At 42.7% G+C, this 17,840-nt stretch overlaps 1 protein-coding gene and 1 long non-coding RNA gene across 2 annotated transcripts in view; one reads left to right on the top strand and one right to left on the bottom strand.

The window, feature by feature from the left end:
* The window catches only part of LOC117805839, a 30,377-nt gene that overhangs the window by 9,982 nt on the left and 2,555 nt on the right, over positions 1 to 17,840 (bottom strand). Inside the window, exon 2 of the long non-coding RNA XR_004629532.1 lies at positions 3,339 to 3,465. This is a non-coding gene — a long non-coding RNA (uncharacterized LOC117805839). The remainder of the gene's footprint in view (positions 1 to 3,338; positions 3,466 to 17,840) is intronic.
* LOC117805838 (putative tripartite motif-containing protein 75) lies at positions 3,998 to 7,946 on the top strand. The gene is made up of 6 exons (XM_034674410.1): positions 3,998 to 4,714; positions 5,875 to 5,970; positions 6,050 to 6,280; positions 6,451 to 6,473; positions 6,619 to 6,737; positions 6,903 to 7,946. The coding sequence occupies exons 1-6, from the start codon at positions 4,175 to 4,177 to the stop codon at positions 7,469 to 7,471; spliced, it is 1,578 nt and encodes a 525-aa protein (XP_034530301.1). The 5' UTR covers positions 3,998 to 4,174; the 3' UTR covers positions 7,472 to 7,946.

Here is a 17,840-nt window from a genome sequence, read left to right as displayed (position 1 = left end):
CTAACCCTAATCTTAACCCTAACCCTAATCGTAACCCTAACCCTAACCATAATCGTAACCCTAACGCTAATCTTAACCCTAATCCTAATCGTAACCCTAACGCTAATCTTAACCCTAATCCTAATCGTAACCCTAATGCTAATCTGAACCCTAATCCTAACCCTAACCCTAATCGTAACCCTAACCCTAACCCTAATCCTAATCGTAACCCTAACGCTAATCTTAACCTTAATCCTAATTGTAACCCTAACCCTAACCGTAACCCTTACCATAATCGTAACCCTAACCCTAATCCTAATCGTAACCCTAACGCTAATCTTAACCCTAATCGTAACCCTAACCCTAATCGTAACCCTAACCCTAATCGTAACCCTAACGCTAACCCTAACCCTAACCCTAATCGTAACCCTAACCCTAACCCTAATCGTAACCCTAACCCTAACCCTAATCGTAACCCTAACCCTAACCCTAATCGTAACCCTAACCCTAATCGTAACCCTAACCCTAATCGTATGAGACATCGATCTCGCTGCTCATCGAGAGCTCTTCCCACTGTGTTGCTCGGTGGTATTAGAGTAACTGCATGGTATGCTAACAGCGTCTGTGCATCAGTGCCCGCTTCACCACAGAAGTGTTTTACGGGCTTTATAATGATGTGCATGGATGTTGATAATTGGTAGGCAGTGGAGCCGGTGCATGTGGACGGTGGAGGGGGTGTCAGATAAGAGCGTAACGATAACTGTTATAGTGGAACAACCCGCTCGGGGCTGTGAGTTAAGGACCACGTTTAACCCCCTTCCACCTGTTTTCTGCAAAGTAAACAATGCTGTTACTGTTTTATGAGTCTGACTCATAGCTTACTTAAAAAGCCTTCAATGGGCACTTAAATCCATAACTTCAGCAGGGGCCATCTGGGAAGATTCGATGCTAATCATGTTGCACCGCTTATCACAGACAACCTGAAGTAAACTCTGTGAAACCAAAGAGACATGACGAACGGAGACTCACTCATCCTGAAGGAACCTTTGTTTTTATTGTGTGAAACTGAGATGCTGGTCTCCGCATTCCATACACTTCCTGTCTCCAGTCATTGGCCCATGAAATAAAGACAAAGGTCAAAGTTCATCTTTAAGCTCTAGAAAATGACGCAATATAAAAAGATGATGTCTGATGAAGGGTCCAGTACGCGGGATGAAAGGAAGACGTCGAGTCCATTCAATCTGGATTCTGGTCACAGCCATAGACCAATAAAAACATGGACGTAATCTCAGTGGAGTCATCAGCTGGTTTCTGGAGAGGTGACGATGGCGGTCGCCATGTTGGAATTTGGCATAGAGTCTGAGCTGAGGCTGACCCCTGGTGCACGAATTCACAAACCCACCATGAATGAGTTCATGATCATCAGGAAATGAATGGCAATAAGAAGAAGAAAGAAAGAGGAAGGAAGGGTAAAATGAATGAAGGAAGGAAGAGAAGAAGAAGAAAGTATGAAAGGAAAGGAGGAAGAGAAGAAGAAATGATGGAAGGAAGGAAAGGAGGAAGAGGAGAAGGAATGGAAGGAAGAAAAGGAGGAAGAGAAGGAATGGAAGGAAGGAAATGAAAAATAGAAGAAGGAATGGAAGGAAGGAAAGGAGGAAGAGGATAAGAAAGAATGAAGGAAGGAAAGGAGGAAGAGAAAAAGAAAGGATGAAAGGAAATGAGGAAGAGAGAATGGAAGGAAGAAAAGGAAAAGTAGAAGAAGGAATGGAAGGAAGGAAGGAAAGGAGGAAGAGGAGAAGAAAGAATGAAGGAAGGAAAGGAGGAAGAGAAAAAGAAAGGATGAAAGGAAAGGAGGACGAGAGAATGGAAGGAAGGAAAGGAAAAGTAGAAGAAGGAATGGAAGGAAGGAAAGGAGGAAGAGGAGAAGAAAGAATGAAGGAAGGAAAGGAGGAAGAGAAAAAGAAAGGATGAAAGGAAAGGAAAAATAGAAGAAGGAATGGAAGGAAGGAAAGGAGGAAGAGGAGAAGAAGAGAGAATGGATGAAAGGAGAGGAGGGGAGGAATAGAAGAAGGAATGGAAGGAAAGGATGGAGAGAAGAAAGAATGCAGAAAGGAATGAAGAAAGGACAGAATTGACAAGAGGAAGGAAGGAAGTAAAATAGAGAAAAGAAAAAAGGCAGGAATGGAGCAAGAAAGGAAGGCATGAAAGAAGAAAAAGAACGGAAGGGAGGAAGAGAAGAAAGGGACGAATAGAGAAAAGAAGGAATTGACACAAGAAGAAAGGAAGGTAGGAAGAAATGAAGAATGGACTGATTTGAGGAAGAATAAAAGAGGGAAAGAGAAGCATGTACTATTTTGATAGAAGACTAAAGCCCTTAAAGTCGCTCATTGATCCTTTAAAAAGTGACTCGTTCTTGATGGGCTGAAATAAAGAAATAAATCAGAGTTTTTGCCTCTTCTTCTTTTTTTCTTCATATTTTTATTTATTTTTAGGAAGACCCGTGCCTTGGTGAAATTATTTAACCCTTTCCTATTCTGATAGTTTTCACTCACACACAGCAGCAAACACTTATTTAAGATCAATGCGTGTTACCTAAATTCCCTTTCCTCTGCTGCACCGTGACTCCACGGTGTTCACACTTCACCTGCTTTCTAAGAGTTAGAGAAACAGTTTTCCTTTTAGACGTGTCGTCAGAAGGGAGGAGAAGAGAAGAACGTGAACATGTCACAAAGGTCTCCACTGAGCTTCTGACCCTGATGGTAAACACTCCGCTCAGTGAATGTTGACTCATGATGAAGAGTCCCCACATGTTACATTCAGTGGTGATATGTCGCCACCTAGTGAGTAAGATCCGGTAATGCAGCCACCTTAAAGCTGCTCTGGTTTTCTGGTATTCAGGTCTTTAGGGGGTTTAGTTGACTCTCAGTTCATCAGGATGCTGGTTTATTATTTATACTCTCTCACATGAAGCAGTCTCAGATATTCTTCACCTTCACATGTTGCCTTCTTCCTTGTATTCATCTCGTGTCGACTCGTCTGTCTCTGCTCCAACCTGCTCCTTGTCCTGACATCAACTCTGAAAACTTTCTCAGGCTCTGTTTTGAGGTTCCACGTGATTTCCTCTTTATTTCACATATCTATCACTCAGAAGGCAACCACAGTGCGATATATTTTGATATTTTTACGGTCTGTTTGGAGGGAAACTGGAGCATTTGGGGGACAGATGAGCACAAGATGGATTGAGCAACAGTGAAAGCTCCAGCTGAGGCAGAAACAGAACAGCTGGCGGACTCAAAGTGTGAAGCTGCAGTTTTTCCAACAAACTAAAAATGATTTAAGTCGTGCAAAGCTTTACTCACTTTTCACTGTGGCTGAGTGGAAACAAACAGACAACATAGAAGCTCTCGTTCAGTTCCTCTGTGTGCAGGTCAGATTCACTGAGTCAATCTTCATCCCTCCTCCTGAAGAGGGAGAGGGACGTTGTTCCTACAATAGAACCAAAATAAGATTTATTTCATTGCAACTTAGTCCAAATAAAGTCCCACCTCTGACAGGGAAAATAGCCAATCATAGCTTGGGATTTTGAGGTGGCTGATCAGACTCCAAGGGGACTCCATGCCACCCTTGGCACACCTCTTGGTATGCCCCTAAATGGGAGCTGGGATGTTATTACACTTGATCGTGTTCCTCCTGCTTTTGCTCTCCATACAGACTGTTTTCCTGCAGACACCTTCACCTCCTGATACCTGATTGGTCAATACTACTCCAGGTTCTACATTTGTGTGTGTAATTAATAAATAGAGATGAGTATTAGAGTAAAATAAAAGGTGTGCATGTATTATCTTGGACAGTTTTGCTCATCTGTGTATCTACAGGCTCTTTAGACGACTCCTCTCTCCTGTTGAATCTGCTCTGCCGTGTTGTTTAGCTCCTTCCTATCAGCTGGGATTCTCTCCTTAAATGACACAGCTGGAGTATTTTGCTGTGTCATTTTGTGACTTTTAAAGAGGAGGGGGTTTTGGAGCAGCTGAGTGGGAGGAGCTTGTCGTTGCAGAGTGCAGAAGTGATTTTGCAACCTGTTGCAAAGCTCAGATTGCATGTGGACTAAAGAACAACCTGACCTGATTCTTCTGTGGGCCTGCAGCACACAGACAGAGACAGAGACCAGTTTACTCTGTGCTAAAATCAACCGGTCATGGCTGAGAGAGACGCTCAGACTGATCATGAGGAAGAGGAAGAGGAGCTGACAGAGGACAAAGATGAAGTCCCTGTGCAGGATCACCTGGAGGAGGAACAGCAGCATCCAACCCAGCCTGAAGAGGAGTCCGAGTGTCCAGGCTGCCAGTCCATGGGCGTACTGACGCTGCCCTGTGGCCACAAACTGTGCCACTCATGTATCCAAGTGAGTCAGGAGGCGCTTGATCAGTCTGGCTGCACTATCTGCTATGGATCCCAGCTGATGGACTCAGTGCTCCGCTCCCTCCTGGAGACCCTGTTCCATGGGCAGCCCAGGAGACGTGGGGTCCCACCTGGGGCCGGAGAGGAGGGCGTCCCGGGAGGAGAATACGGCAGGATAGCTGCGGCTGAGGAGGGGGAAGAGATGTGTGTGCAACACGGAGAACTGCTGAGCATGTTCTGTCTGGAGGAAGAGCAGCCGATCTGCCCGCAGTGTGAGACGGACGAGCATGAAGAGCACCAGAGCTGCTCCGTGCAGGAGGCCGTCCTCGACTGTAAGGTCAGACATGAGATCCAGGACACGGGTGGCACTGACCTGAATAGTTTTGCTAGGTCACGACAACATGAATTAAAAGGCACTCCAAGAATTTAGAATCAGAGTGTCGGATATTTTTGGATGATGTCTTTAGTGGCTGGAGAGGGTGCAAGAAGCAAACACACACACACCCACACACACACCCATTCATAAAAGTTGATCTTTGCAGCAGAAATAAACATGTTTACAGCCTGGTTCAAACAATAGACTGTATAAATAATAGACATAGTATCCGTGACATCACCAATCTGTTTCTGAAGCGCTGTTTTGAGGCCAATCGTTGCTGCTGTCAAGCAATTGTGACGTAAAGAGGCGGGCTTTGAGCCTCCTAGCCAACAGCTACAGTGTTCCCGCCTGTCATCAAGTCAGCTGTGCCTCTCATTGGAAGACTCGTAATCTCAATATCTTCAAAATTGACGATTTAGAAAAAAATCCACCCCCCGTACAGTGTGTGCCGATCAAGAAATGAGCTATCCAGACTACACTTGTCTTTTGTACCACACTGTAAACATGTTTATTTCTGTTGTAAAGATCGTCTTTATTGAATTGGTGTGTATGTGGTTTCCGGTGCTTCCGGAGCCAGCCTCAAGCGGATCTTCACCAGAGGTTGCCGCTTGGTTCAAACTTGACTCCATGCAGCGATGTAATTCGTCTGCAGAAATGAGCAGACGTAAACAAACTGTTAGCCCGCCATCTTGGTGCATAAACGGTACATATAACCAACAATTGCATTGCAGAATACTTGTCAGCGTTCCCATAAACTTTCATGTAACTAAGCACGGTTTAAAAAAAATCCCACATCATAATTAAAGCATCACAACTTCTCATTCCTGTTGCACTGTGCTTCTCTAAAACTTTGTCCACCAGTTTATAAGAAGCAAAGACATGTAACTGTGTGATGTAGGTCAGTGGGCGTTCATTTTGCATGCTTTGATCACATGCCTATGTACATGTACTATAATGTTCCTTTATTCCTTTATTCAGATCCTAATTAGCTACCACTAACGCAGCAGCTACTCTTCCTGGGGTCCACATAATACAAACATAACATACAAAATATACATGAAATACAAAAATGAAAATGCAACGAACATGAAACACATGTCCTGATGCTTTGTCTGCAGAGAGAGCTGCGATCTGCAACCAGAAACCTCCAGGAGCAGTTGGAGAATTTAACCTCCATCCGAAAAACCTGGGATGAAACTTCAGTTCACATCAAGGTAGCGTGAACGGGAGGATTTATGTTTTTTTTTTCAGAATAAAACAATATCTGAAAATAGTCTCATCATTTTCCATCAGAGCCAGTCGGTCCAAACAGCTCAGTTCTTGAGGGAGGAGTTCGAGAAGATGCATCAGTTCCTCAGCGAAGAGGAGGCCGCTCTGATGACGCAGCTCAAACAGGAAGAGGAGGAGAAGAGTCAGAGGATGAGCGAAAAGATCGACAGGATCAGCGACGACATACGAGTGCTAAGGAACAGCATCAGTGAGACCGAAGAGGTCATGGGCTTAGACGACCTCCGGCTTCTGAAGGTAACTCCTGTGACCTCGAACCAAAAGCTTCTCCATGCCGACACGATCGAATGTTCAAACCAAACAAGAGCTCTATAATATTTCTAACGCTGGTTGACTGTGTTCCAATCCTGCTCTGTTTCTAATCCTCATGTGAAGAGAGCTCACCTGTCTTTACTCTGTTCCAACAGAACTACAAGAAGACATATGAAAGGTAAAGTGTTGGAAACAGAATAAGCAACTACAGCTAAGTTATAGTGTATCAACTTTGAGCCCTCTATTAAAACATGCTGCTCGAGTCTGCACATAATGGCGACCACAAAGTGCATCAGTTCATCTTCAGCCTCTGTTTGTCGCAGGGCTCAGCATCGGGCGGAGGAGCCCGAAGAAGAGTCTGAAGCTCTGCTGGATGTGGCCAAACACCAGAGCTGTGTGCAACACCAAGTCTGGGACAAGATGCAGAAGATCATCCAGTACTGTGAGAAAACTAATGCATTAATGACACAACACAACTTATTAAGCTGGAGGAGTGAACAAGTAGAGCGTTAATAATAATGCATTGGCTCTCAATGTGTTTCACCTCGTACTGTTTCACCTCGTCTCTGTTTTCTTGTGACTCACTCGTTGCCCTTGTCATCCTCAGTTCCGGTGACCATGGACCCAAACACAGGCTCGGTGTGTCTCGGTGTGTCTCCGGACCTCTCCAGTGTGTTCGTGTGTGAGAAGCAGCCTCTTCCAGAGAACCCAGAGCGGTTCGTGAGCCCGCAGAGCATCCTGGGCTCAGATGAGTTCAGCTCGGGGAGGTACAGCTGGGAGGTGGAGGTGGGAGACAACACTCACTGGTCTCTGGGTGTAGCGAGTGAGACGATCCGCAGAAAGGACTTGGCCGACTCGGATCGAAATCCCAGCCCTGCCTTAGACTCTGACACAGATCCTGGTGGTGGTCTGTGGACTGTTTCCCTCTCCTCTGGGGAGTACCAGGCCTCTTCTGGACCCAGCGCCCCCCTCAAACTGAGACGAAAACCACGCAGGGTCAGGATTCAGCTGGACTGGGAGAGAGGGTGTCTGACTTTCTCTGATGCCAGCGACAACACTCTGATCCATCGTTTTAAGCAGCAGTGGAGCGGCACGCTGAGACCGTACTTCTCCACGACCTGCTCCAAAAACCCTCTGAAGGTCACAGCAGGGAAGGTGACTGTTACCGTGGAGTAGCTCCACACTGACATACAGAAACAGCATTTCTGCAGTAGACAGTGTGCATGATGAAGAAGACAGTGTGCATGATGAAGACGGCGTGCACGATGAAGAAGACGGTGTGCACAATGAAGAAGACGGTGTGCACAATGAAGAAGACGGCGTGCAAGATGAAGAAGACGGTGTGCACAAAGAAGAAGACGGCGTGCACGATGAAGAAGACGGTGTGCACAATGAAGAAGACGGCGTGCACGATGAAGAAGACGGTGTGCACGATGAAGAAGATGGTTTGCACGATGAAGAAGATGGTGTGCACGATGCTTGCTGCTAAGGGCTTGGACTTTTCAAAAGGGTAAATCAAACAAGGCCTTGGTGCACTGTCCTGATGTCACAGTTACATTTAAATGGTGAAGTACTGAGCAGATTACTATCGCTGACGTCATGCTGCTGAAACTTTTGACTTGTTTGTTTAATAAAGATTATTTTGTGCTTACTTCTTTGTGTGCGGACCTTGTTTCTCTCAATTAAGAAATCAGACTGCAGTTAGCAGCAGTGAAGTAATCCCCGCTCAGCTGTCTGTCTTATATAAGTTCACATTAGAGGTAGACTGGAGGTATCATTGGAAGTACAGAAAAATGGAACCTGAGGCACAGGTTATGACTTTTAAAGCAATGGACATGCTGGTTCAGTCAGGGGTAACGCACAGTGAACGGGTAGTTATATACTCATCACCAGGCTGTGCTAAATGCTTCATTCTGATTGGTCAAAACCCCTTGACAACAGTTATTAACTTTCACTAATATGAGCAACACCAGAGACAAACTGATCACACGTCATGTCAAGGAGTTCCGGCACATTTTGCTTCTGCTTGTTGACACCACAGATCGTGAATCCACTTGAGGCTGGCTGCAACAGGAACACCAGAAACCACATACACACTAACTCAAAGAGACGATCTTTACAGCAGAAACAAACATGTTTACAGCCTGGTTCAAAAGATGGCTTCGGTCTACATCGCTAATTTCTCTATCGGCACACACTGTACGGGTGATGATTTTTTTTTCTAACGCGACGGTTCAGAGGATATTAAGATTACAAGCTTTTGCCCAAATAAGGACATGACTGACTTGATTAATAGGCGGGAACACATAGCTGTTGACTAGGAGGCTCAAACCCCGCCTCTTTACATCACACTCTTCTGGATGTGTTCAGCATTTCCAATATGGCTGCCACCACCGATTGGCTTCAAAACAGCGCTCAGGAACAGATGGGTGACGTCATGAATATTACGTCCATGTTTATACAGTCTATGATGTTAACATGGGGCTCTATGGACGGACTCACTTCTGAGCCAGCCTCTAGTCGTCACTTATGGAACTGTTTTTCTACATTCCCACCAAAACAAAAACCTTTGGCCTCAAAAAGCATCCATGTGTGCTCGTTTGAGACATCATGTCCCTCTGAATACATCCCTCAGTGATAATGAAGGATGTCCGAGGTGAGTACATAAACACATAACATCTCAAAGGTAATATTTATACATAACGAAGGACTCGATACATGGAGGCAGATTAAAAAGGCCAATGCTCCACAGAGTCTGTACAGCTTGTTTCCAGACAAAGGTGGCCAGCATGAACAACAACCTTGGTCATATTTGTCTAAGCCGATGGAACAACACGGAGGGGGCATTTTCCTCAGTTGGCTTCTCTGTTTAATCTGTAGAAACATCCAGAAGGGGGTGCCAAAGGTAGCTGCAATCAATCTAACATGACAGCATGTAAAGGACACATTACAGAACCAAATGTTTCTGAACCAACGCTTACAAAAGCCTCAAAGTGTTTTAATATTATTTTATATACCTGTTAATTTGACAGGGACAACTGCATAAAACATTTCTTTGTAATGTATAAAACAGTAGATGCCGTGCATACAGGTGTGAAGCCAGGGCTAAGTTGCATCACCTGTCCCTGGTTAGGCTTCCAAAGGTGAAACAGAAATGACAGCATCTTGAGTTTAAGATGCTACAACCGTTAAAACAAGTGTTTTAAACAGAGATGAGTCAAGTTTTTACCACTTTACTGTCACAAATACAGTGGACAGAGTTTTTGCATGGTTTGTAGGAGCATATCAGATCAGCCACACCCTTAAATATGCATCAATATGCTCAACTCTTAACCTCGATATGATGAAAACAGGCGAGTTATTAAAGAATAGTCACCTATTCAAGCAAAAGTTGAGCTACAGAGACCAAAACCAGCATGTGAGCATGTTTAATTCTGCTGTCGTTTTAATCCTTTGCTTGAGACAGCCTCTAGTGGACACTGGAGGAACAACATGTGTTTGTACTTTCTGCATTAGCTTCATTTTCCCACACCCGAGGCTGCAGAGTGGTGCAGTTATGTTGTCATTATAAGAGTTAAAGTTGTGTTCACTAATGCACTGTAAAGGTGGAACTCTGTGAAGAGAAGCCGGACAGCAGAGGTCACAGTCTGGATGGAGAGCCGCTCTGAGGTGTCTCTCTTTCTTCTCCTGACACCTGCTCCTGTTTGTCCGTCTGATCCGCCCGCCTCACAGAAAACAACACCCAACCTCTTCTGGAAGCGGCAAAGCAACGTGACACACACAACTACTCACAAGCATTTGGCATACATACATATATTTGACCTTTTAGACTCACCAAACACACAGACATACACACTCGTATACACACGTGCACACATATCATCGACCTCATTTCCTAAAATACACTGCCAGTAAGTCATCTGATAAATAAAGGCCTGCAGCAGACACCGACACATAAACCAGTCAGAGGATATTTTAATTGTGTTGCCCAACAGTGAAACACTTGATATGGGGGAGCAGGTCAGATATTCACAGACTATCATCAGTCCTCAGGCAAACCAGGAATCACTCCACTTTATTATTCAGAGTTGTGCTTCCAGAAGTGTGAGCAAAGTCCAGGATCTGAATACAGCCAGGAAGTGCAACCAGGAAACAAACACTAAAGCTTTGAGACAATGCATGCTTTATCATTTATTTGCAACACACTTGCACAACAGTATGACGCAGTGCACTTGAACAAGCGTAGGTGGATATACAGATAGTTTTATTTCATAACGCAGGATTCTCTGACTTTTAAATGTCAAACTATGCAGAACAGAGAGGCGTATTAGAGCTTGAGACTATGATTGAGAGGGCTGTGTTGAGTGTGCCACGCCACCAGATGTCCCCATGCCTGCTGAGTTTAAAGCATCAAATGTTTTTCAGCACAAATTAAAAGAAAGCTGCAGAGCTTCCTCAGGCTTCATCTGCCCATTCCTATTAACATAAGGAACTGAGAATAAACTCATAACAGCATAAATCCCAGTGCCTGTTGTTGACCATGCTCCCCAGGCTTCCCCTAATAAATAGAGGCATATTACCAGCACTTGGCCCCAACTATCCTCCCTCCAGGTTATCTACATCAGTAGATAGTCAGATTTCCTGCGGTACTTGAACGTATCATAACATATGGATTGAAACTAAACTAATAAAAGTTTTATTAATAAGACTAATGTGAAATAAATGTTACATAATCATCAAACAGCACGATTGAGTCCACTTTGTCACAGATTTCTACTCAGCCCGCCTCTTTTTATTATTTTTGAGTTTACAGAAATTATTTTGAAAATGAAGTTTTTATTGTTTCATTACTTTTTGGTATGAACAGTAAACCTGGTCAGGCCTCAAACACAACAAGGTCTAATCATCTGATAACTGCGGTATGATGTTTTTAAAGTTAAAACTGTGACATGATTTTTTTTATAAATACAGTGAGGAGCATGCTGATCCAGCTCTCAGACTCCTCTCTAAAATAGAGAGCAGTGATGAAGAAGTCACTTTGCAACACCTGGTGGCAGGAAAGAGAAGAGCATGTTGGATTTGTTGAGTCTGGAGCAAAGTGGACAGACAAAACATGCTGGAGCATCAGAGGGACTGCAATGAAAAATATCACATCGCTACTAAACCACGTCAACCCTTAAACTTTAACCTGGCTTTTGAAATGTGCTCTATAAGTGTACATTTTCACATGTGGTGTTTTTTATTTATTTTATTTCTCAATTTGTTTTTGGTATTATAATTACTATTATCTCACCGACCTTCTGCAGCCATATAATCCCTCCCGCAACCTCCACTCCACCAAAGCCAACCTCCTCACCCCTCTCACCAAACCCAAGCACCGAACCTGGGGGGACAGGGCCTTCTCTGTCGCTGCCCCCACCCTCTGGAACTCTCTCCCCCAACACCTCAGATTCTCTCCCTCACTCACCAAATTCATATCCGGACTCAAAACACACCTTTTTACAAAGGCTTTTAAACTATAATTGATTGATTTTTTTCTTGTTTTGTTTTATTTTGCTGCCTTGCTCTTCTTTGCTTTTTTTTTTGCACTGTTTTCCTTTGCTTTTCTATTGTATAATTTTATTTTCCTGTAAAGCGATTGGAGAATCTTTTAAAGCGCTTTTATAAATAAAATGTATTATTATTATTATTATTATTACTACTATTATTTATTAACTTATTTTTATTTATTATTATTATTTTTAATATATATATTTTATTGTTGTTTTTTTTTGCTTTTTTACCTTTTGCATGTAGCCTATTTATTATTTAAATATTAACCTATTTATCTTATTGTAGCTTCACTATTTTTTATTTTCCTTTCTATTTATTGATATTTTATTTTAAATGATAATTTATTATTATGTTGAAATGCTGAGTCAGCATTTCAACATATTGATATTATTGGTTGCTTCTTCGTTCATTCACTAGTTGTGTTTCTTATACAAAGAACGTCAGTTGCTTTAATTGTTTACATTTATCTTTTTTATGTAATGTGTAAAAATTCAAATAAACAGATCTTTGAAAAAAAAAGAAAAGTGTTCTATACATATACGTTTTAATTATTTGTACTATTATAAGTATTATTATTCTATTATGATTGCATTATTATTTTTATTATTATTATCATCATCATCATCATCATCATCATCATTATTATTATTATTATTATTATTATTATTATTATTATTAAGTATCTTCCTACAGGTGTTTTGAACAGATGGACTGCAGATGAAATAAAAGAGGAAAACATTTCAGGGGGAAATGTTAGAGTTCCCTGAACAGCACACCTCTCGTTCATGTCTAATAATGTTTAAGTTTGGAGAAGGCAGCAGCCTGAGGTTTAATCATCAGTGGACTTGCAGGCAGTGGTGGACAAAGTAAACTGCTTCACTACTTAAGTCAAAGTATAGATCCACCTGGTCAAATATTACTCCAATACAAGTGAAAGTTGCTCTGTCAAATTATTACTTGAGTTAAAGTACTGAAGTACCAGCTTTTAAAAAATACTTAAGTATTCAAAGTACTTCTTAAAAAATCTCAAAAAGTTGTATTTAAATTAGTTTTGTATTTAAAGCCATCATTACCACCTCTAAATGATCTGCCAGATCTGAGTGAAATTTGCTGTGTTTGCTCCACGTTCAACTGTGGGATCAGATTTCAGAAAAGAGAAGGAAATTCATGAGCTGACTTCAAAGCTAAAGTAGTGAGTAACTAAAGCACTGATAGAAATGTAGTGGAGTAAAAAGTACAATAATTGTCTCTAGAATGTATTTGAGTAAAAGTAATAAGTTCCCCCAAAAGATAATACTCAAGTAAAGTACAGATACTTAAAAAATGTACTTAAGTACTGTACTCAAGTAAATTTACTTTGTTACTGTCCACCATTGCTTGCAAGTAGTGTCAAATAAGAGTTTTGCTTCCATCCATTTCAAATTCCAGAGAAAAACCACAAAGACCAAAACCCAGGACTCTGAAATCATTAACCCGATGTGATGCTGATCATTATGACAATACAGCTTCCTTTTACTGGTCTGCTGACTGCTGCCAACTGAAGTCTCATGAGCTCCTGTGTTTGGCTAGGTCACTGGCAGAGAGTATGAAAAGAGTATTGATCGGTCTGAAAGGACAGACAGACAGCAAACATCCAACATCCAACAGTGAGCTACACAGCAGACAGAAAATCAGCAGGAGGGAGCTACTTATTTATTTTGTGTGAATGAGATGTATTTGATTTAACGTCTGGTCAACATGGTCCTTCCAAGGTTATCTCTTTGCAATAGCCTGATGTGACTGACCATTGACTGACAAAACACAGACAACATAATGGTTAATCTGAGGAAGGAGACACGGCCTGACTCACTGAAGAATGACATGGCTTCTGTGCTCACTTAAAATCTTAGACAAAAGAGATCCTCTGTTCTCAAAATACTGCAGCTGAACCTCGCTGCAAACGATAATTCATGTTTCAATAACTCTATTCTGCTGAATCAAAACTCCAATATTGGTTAACCAACTAAAAGCTGCGTAGCTCCTGTACCTACGCAGAGGCCTACGCACGTAGCTGACGTGCACCTCCTCCAAAATGTAACTACCTGTAGAATCAATGTGGACCGCAAGCCCTGTGATTGGTCATCTTGTATTTCCTGCATTTACAGCACTTCTGGGATCCCCGCTCATCGGCCATGTATGTCATCTCCTCCTCTCTATTCTTCATTTAATCATGTCTGTATGATAAACAGCAACATGTATCAGCTGTAGATTAACATAACACGCTCTGAATCTCTGTGAAAAGGAAACAGAGATCGTAGCGGGGCAGGAAGCAGGCGACCGGCTATAAGAGAGACCACACTGCCCTCAAGCGTTTCGGAGGAGAATTGCTGCGTGACACGGACACATCGACGTAAAAGCCCAGAGGGAAATTTTACTGCTCAAAGCTTTCTCTTCTAAGTATCTGGAGACAAAATTGAGATTCTCACTTCAGCCTCATTCAAGTTTCAAATTGTTCTCATTTGTTTCTCCTAAAATTCACCAGGAGAAATAGTTGAGACCATAACATGAGTCTTATTTGAGACTTAAATGAGAGATCTCATTAATGGCTAATTTTTTTCTCTTTTTTAAAATATGTTTTTTGGCCTTTATTTGACAGGACAGCTGAAGAGAGACAGGAAATGTGGGGAGTAGTGAGCGGGGGGAAGACATGCAGGAAATGGTCGACCGTCCGGGAATCAAACCGGTGACCCCTACGACGAGGACTGTAGCCTCTGTATGTGGGGCGCTTAGTCCGCTAGGCCACCAGACAATTGAGAGAGCTCCCTGATTTCTCCACCTGAGCTCAAAAGGAGTCACAAAACTTGAGAAATACCTGAGAATCATTTCAGATTTTGACGAGATCTCCTTTTAAACTGAAAGGGAGACTAAGCTGAGACTTTTTGCAACTTTTTTTATGAAGGCAAGAATGAGAAACAGGAGACATAAGCTATAGTCTCATTTTGCTTTCAAACAGATCTCATTGTTGTCTAGGAGACATGAATGAAACACTTTTGAGATCTCTCTAAATTTCTTTTCCTATGGGAGTATGTGGTGCTCATGTCTGCGTCAGTTCCTGCTGCGTATACGCAGAAATCGGCCTTCACTCTGCTGTGAACTCTAACAGGGATTCCTTGACTTTTGGGGTCAGCCCCAAGTGGACCCTTGAGCAACTGCATTTTTTTGTACTTCTGCACTGGCTTCATTTTCCAGGTTGCCACTTGACTGAAGCACAGCCGGTGCTCTACTATCATGTTTGACGAAGTCTATTCTGCCAAATCAAAACTCAAACAGTGGTCAACCAACGAAGTTATTAATTATTTATATTGGCAAGAAATCTGAAAAAAATGGACCCCTACGTCTGACAGTTTCACAGAAATGCTTCCTTATTTCTTGGTGCAGGACATAACCTCTGCCTTTACATTTCTGCACAACAGCTCTCTAAAATCTCTCACATCAAAACAGCAACAAGTCGATCTGAAGGCAAACACGCTTCTCAATCTTTAAATCGAACCCTGCTTTTTCGTAACGTTGTATAAGGTTATGCCATCTGCACAGACTTACTCATTGTTACATATTTACCCAGCCGAGGGTTGGGGTGATGGGGTTGGTAATAGAGTCCAGCACGCTGTGTCAAGTTTATTGATCCCTCCACTTCCACCCACTATCTCTGATATACACAGACACTGGTCCTCTCCCGACACAGTATTGTGCTATCAGTGGACAGAACCATTCGTTTTCAGATACACAGAGCGTGCAAACTTCACATAAAGATTAATAAATTATGCTATTTACTGATATACTTTTGCATGAGGTTCAAGGTCCGTGAAGTTGGTTTAAATCAGTGAAGCTGACTTGTAATTCACAGGTTAGTGATATTTCAGCCTGTAATGTCTCCACAGAGTTAAATCCGTGTTCAAGGATAACCTCATTCAACATTGCATAACGTCACTGTGTCCACAAACGCTGCTTGTTGCCAACCAACCCAGTCAGAGAGCTGTACCAGACTGTGCTTTTAAAACACTTTAACTCCATCACACAGACTTATTAATGCAAAAATACTGCTTTCAAATCAAACTTCTGAGAACGCTAACTTTAAACTACGAGATTAGCTGGAACAACACGTCGCTCATGGTTCTGTTGGTGCTAAAGTTCAGATGCTAGTTGGTAGTTTTGGGCAAAAGGTTACAGATACCGCACCTCAATCCTCTGATGGACGCTGATGTCGCTGCCAAGAATGGAAGACCTCTGATAAACAGGTCCAGCTGGTCATAGCTAATGTTGTGAGAGGGTCTGAGGATGTCATGATGGATGCTAATTCAACTTTTACTCAGTAAACAGATGAAAGGAGCTGAAGGGTTTGGAGCTGCAGCACTGGGATCATGTTTTCTGTTTTATTTAAAGCACACGTTGTAAAAAATGTCACTGCCTCATGTTAGAATGAGGACATGTTTCCCGCTTGTTGTTCAGAAATCTGGTAAAGATTTTGGCACATGGCACCAGTCTTCTTGGTCTCTGGTACATGGGCACACTGTCTGCTTTGGGACTGATACGGCCTGTTTACTCAGTACACAACTGGCAATCGTATACAGGCTTGTGTTATAGAACATTCCAGTTAATCAGTTCACAGAATAAAAAGCGTACTAAGAAATCGCAAAATACTGGAAACAAAGCTGGTAAATTACTTTTCATCAAGTGGCAATTACAACAAATACTTTTACACTTGGGAGAGGAGAGGCCAGAGACCGCTGGGTGGTCTGACCGGCGAAGTTAGAGAAGAAAACATTTTGATAAAAGAGTACGAAGCTGCCACCGAGCAGGAAGTCGCCAAAGCACCGTTCACCGAACATGCAAACCTGAAGCCACTCGAGACCACATGTTGCACAGCTGGAAACAGATTTAGACTGTCGTGTTCAGCAAAGTCCACAATATGCAGTTTTTCTGCAGCTGTGTAGCTCTTTCAATCAATATCACAAAGATCATATACATCCTGTCTCAGAGCGATGCAGGAAACCCCGTCTATGCATTTGTGACCTCTAAAGAGCTGGTCCAAAACGCTGCAGATCAAGTACTGACTAGAACGCGGAAGAGAGAGCACATATCTGCTGTGTTAGCTTCTCTACACTAGAGTTTAAAATCCTTCTTCTGACCTACAAAGCTCTTAATGATCAGACACCTTTGTATCTTAAAGAGCTCATAGTGCCCTGTTACCCCTCTAGAACACTACGCTCCCATCATGCAGGCCTGCTTATCGTACCTAAAGTCTCTAAAAGTAGTATGGGAGGTAGAGCCTTCAGTTATCAGGCGCCTCTCCTTTGGAATCATCTACCAGTCAGGGTCTGGGAGGCAGACACCCTCTCTACTTTTAAGAGTAGGCTTCAAAATGTCCTTTTTGATAAAGCTTGTAGTAAGAGCTGGATCAAACTTGGACCAGCTCTTAGTTATGCTGCTATAGGCTAAGACTGACACACTGGGATCCTGTCTTTCCCTATCTCTCCTCTGTCTGTCTGTCTGTCTGTCTGTCTCTTACTTTAACTCTCCCTGTCCCATTAAAGTTCCTAACCATAGACCTTTCTGAAGTCCCTGAGCTCCCTTGTCTCGTAGGTTCCTGTGGATCTCTGCTGCTGTGGACGTGCCAGACTCCAACTGCTACAACTACTACTATCCGTCTCACCTCTATCATCTCTCTCTCTCTCTCTTCATCTCCGTCTATCCCTCTCTCCAACACGGTCTCAGCAGATGTGTGTCTAACATGAGTCTGGTCCTGCTGGAGGTTTCTGCCTGTTAAAGGAAGTTTGTCCTTGCCACTGTAACTTGAGTTGCAGTCCTCTAACAGCATTAAGGTCTTTATTTTTACAGAGATGATGTGAGACTAAATTACTGTCAGGGTCTCTTTGGTGCCTGAACTCTGCAGAGTCAACCGTCAGCTGAGTTCAATACAAAAATAAAGCTCTGTCATCGGGTGCAAAGGGTTGTC

This window comes from Notolabrus celidotus, chromosome 22 (assembly GCF_009762535.1).
Source record: "Notolabrus celidotus isolate fNotCel1 chromosome 22, fNotCel1.pri, whole genome shotgun sequence".
NCBI lineage: Eukaryota > Metazoa > Chordata > Actinopteri > Labriformes > Labridae > Notolabrus > Notolabrus celidotus.
The sequence above is the reverse complement of the archived record's forward strand: the minus strand, read 5'-3'. Positions and strand labels throughout refer to the sequence as shown.

Coding starts and splice junctions, on each gene's coding strand:
- LOC117805838 (XM_034674410.1), top strand. CDS start 4,175: ATGGCTGAGAGAGACGCTCAGACTGATCATGAGGAAGAGGAAGAGGAG. Junction 4,715..5,874: donor AGGCCGTCCTCGACTGTAAG/GTCAGACATGAG, acceptor CTTTGTCTGCAG/AGAGAGCTGCGATCTGCAAC. Junction 6,281..6,450: donor ACGACCTCCGGCTTCTGAAG/GTAACTCCTGTG, acceptor CTGTTCCAACAG/AACTACAAGAAGACATATGA.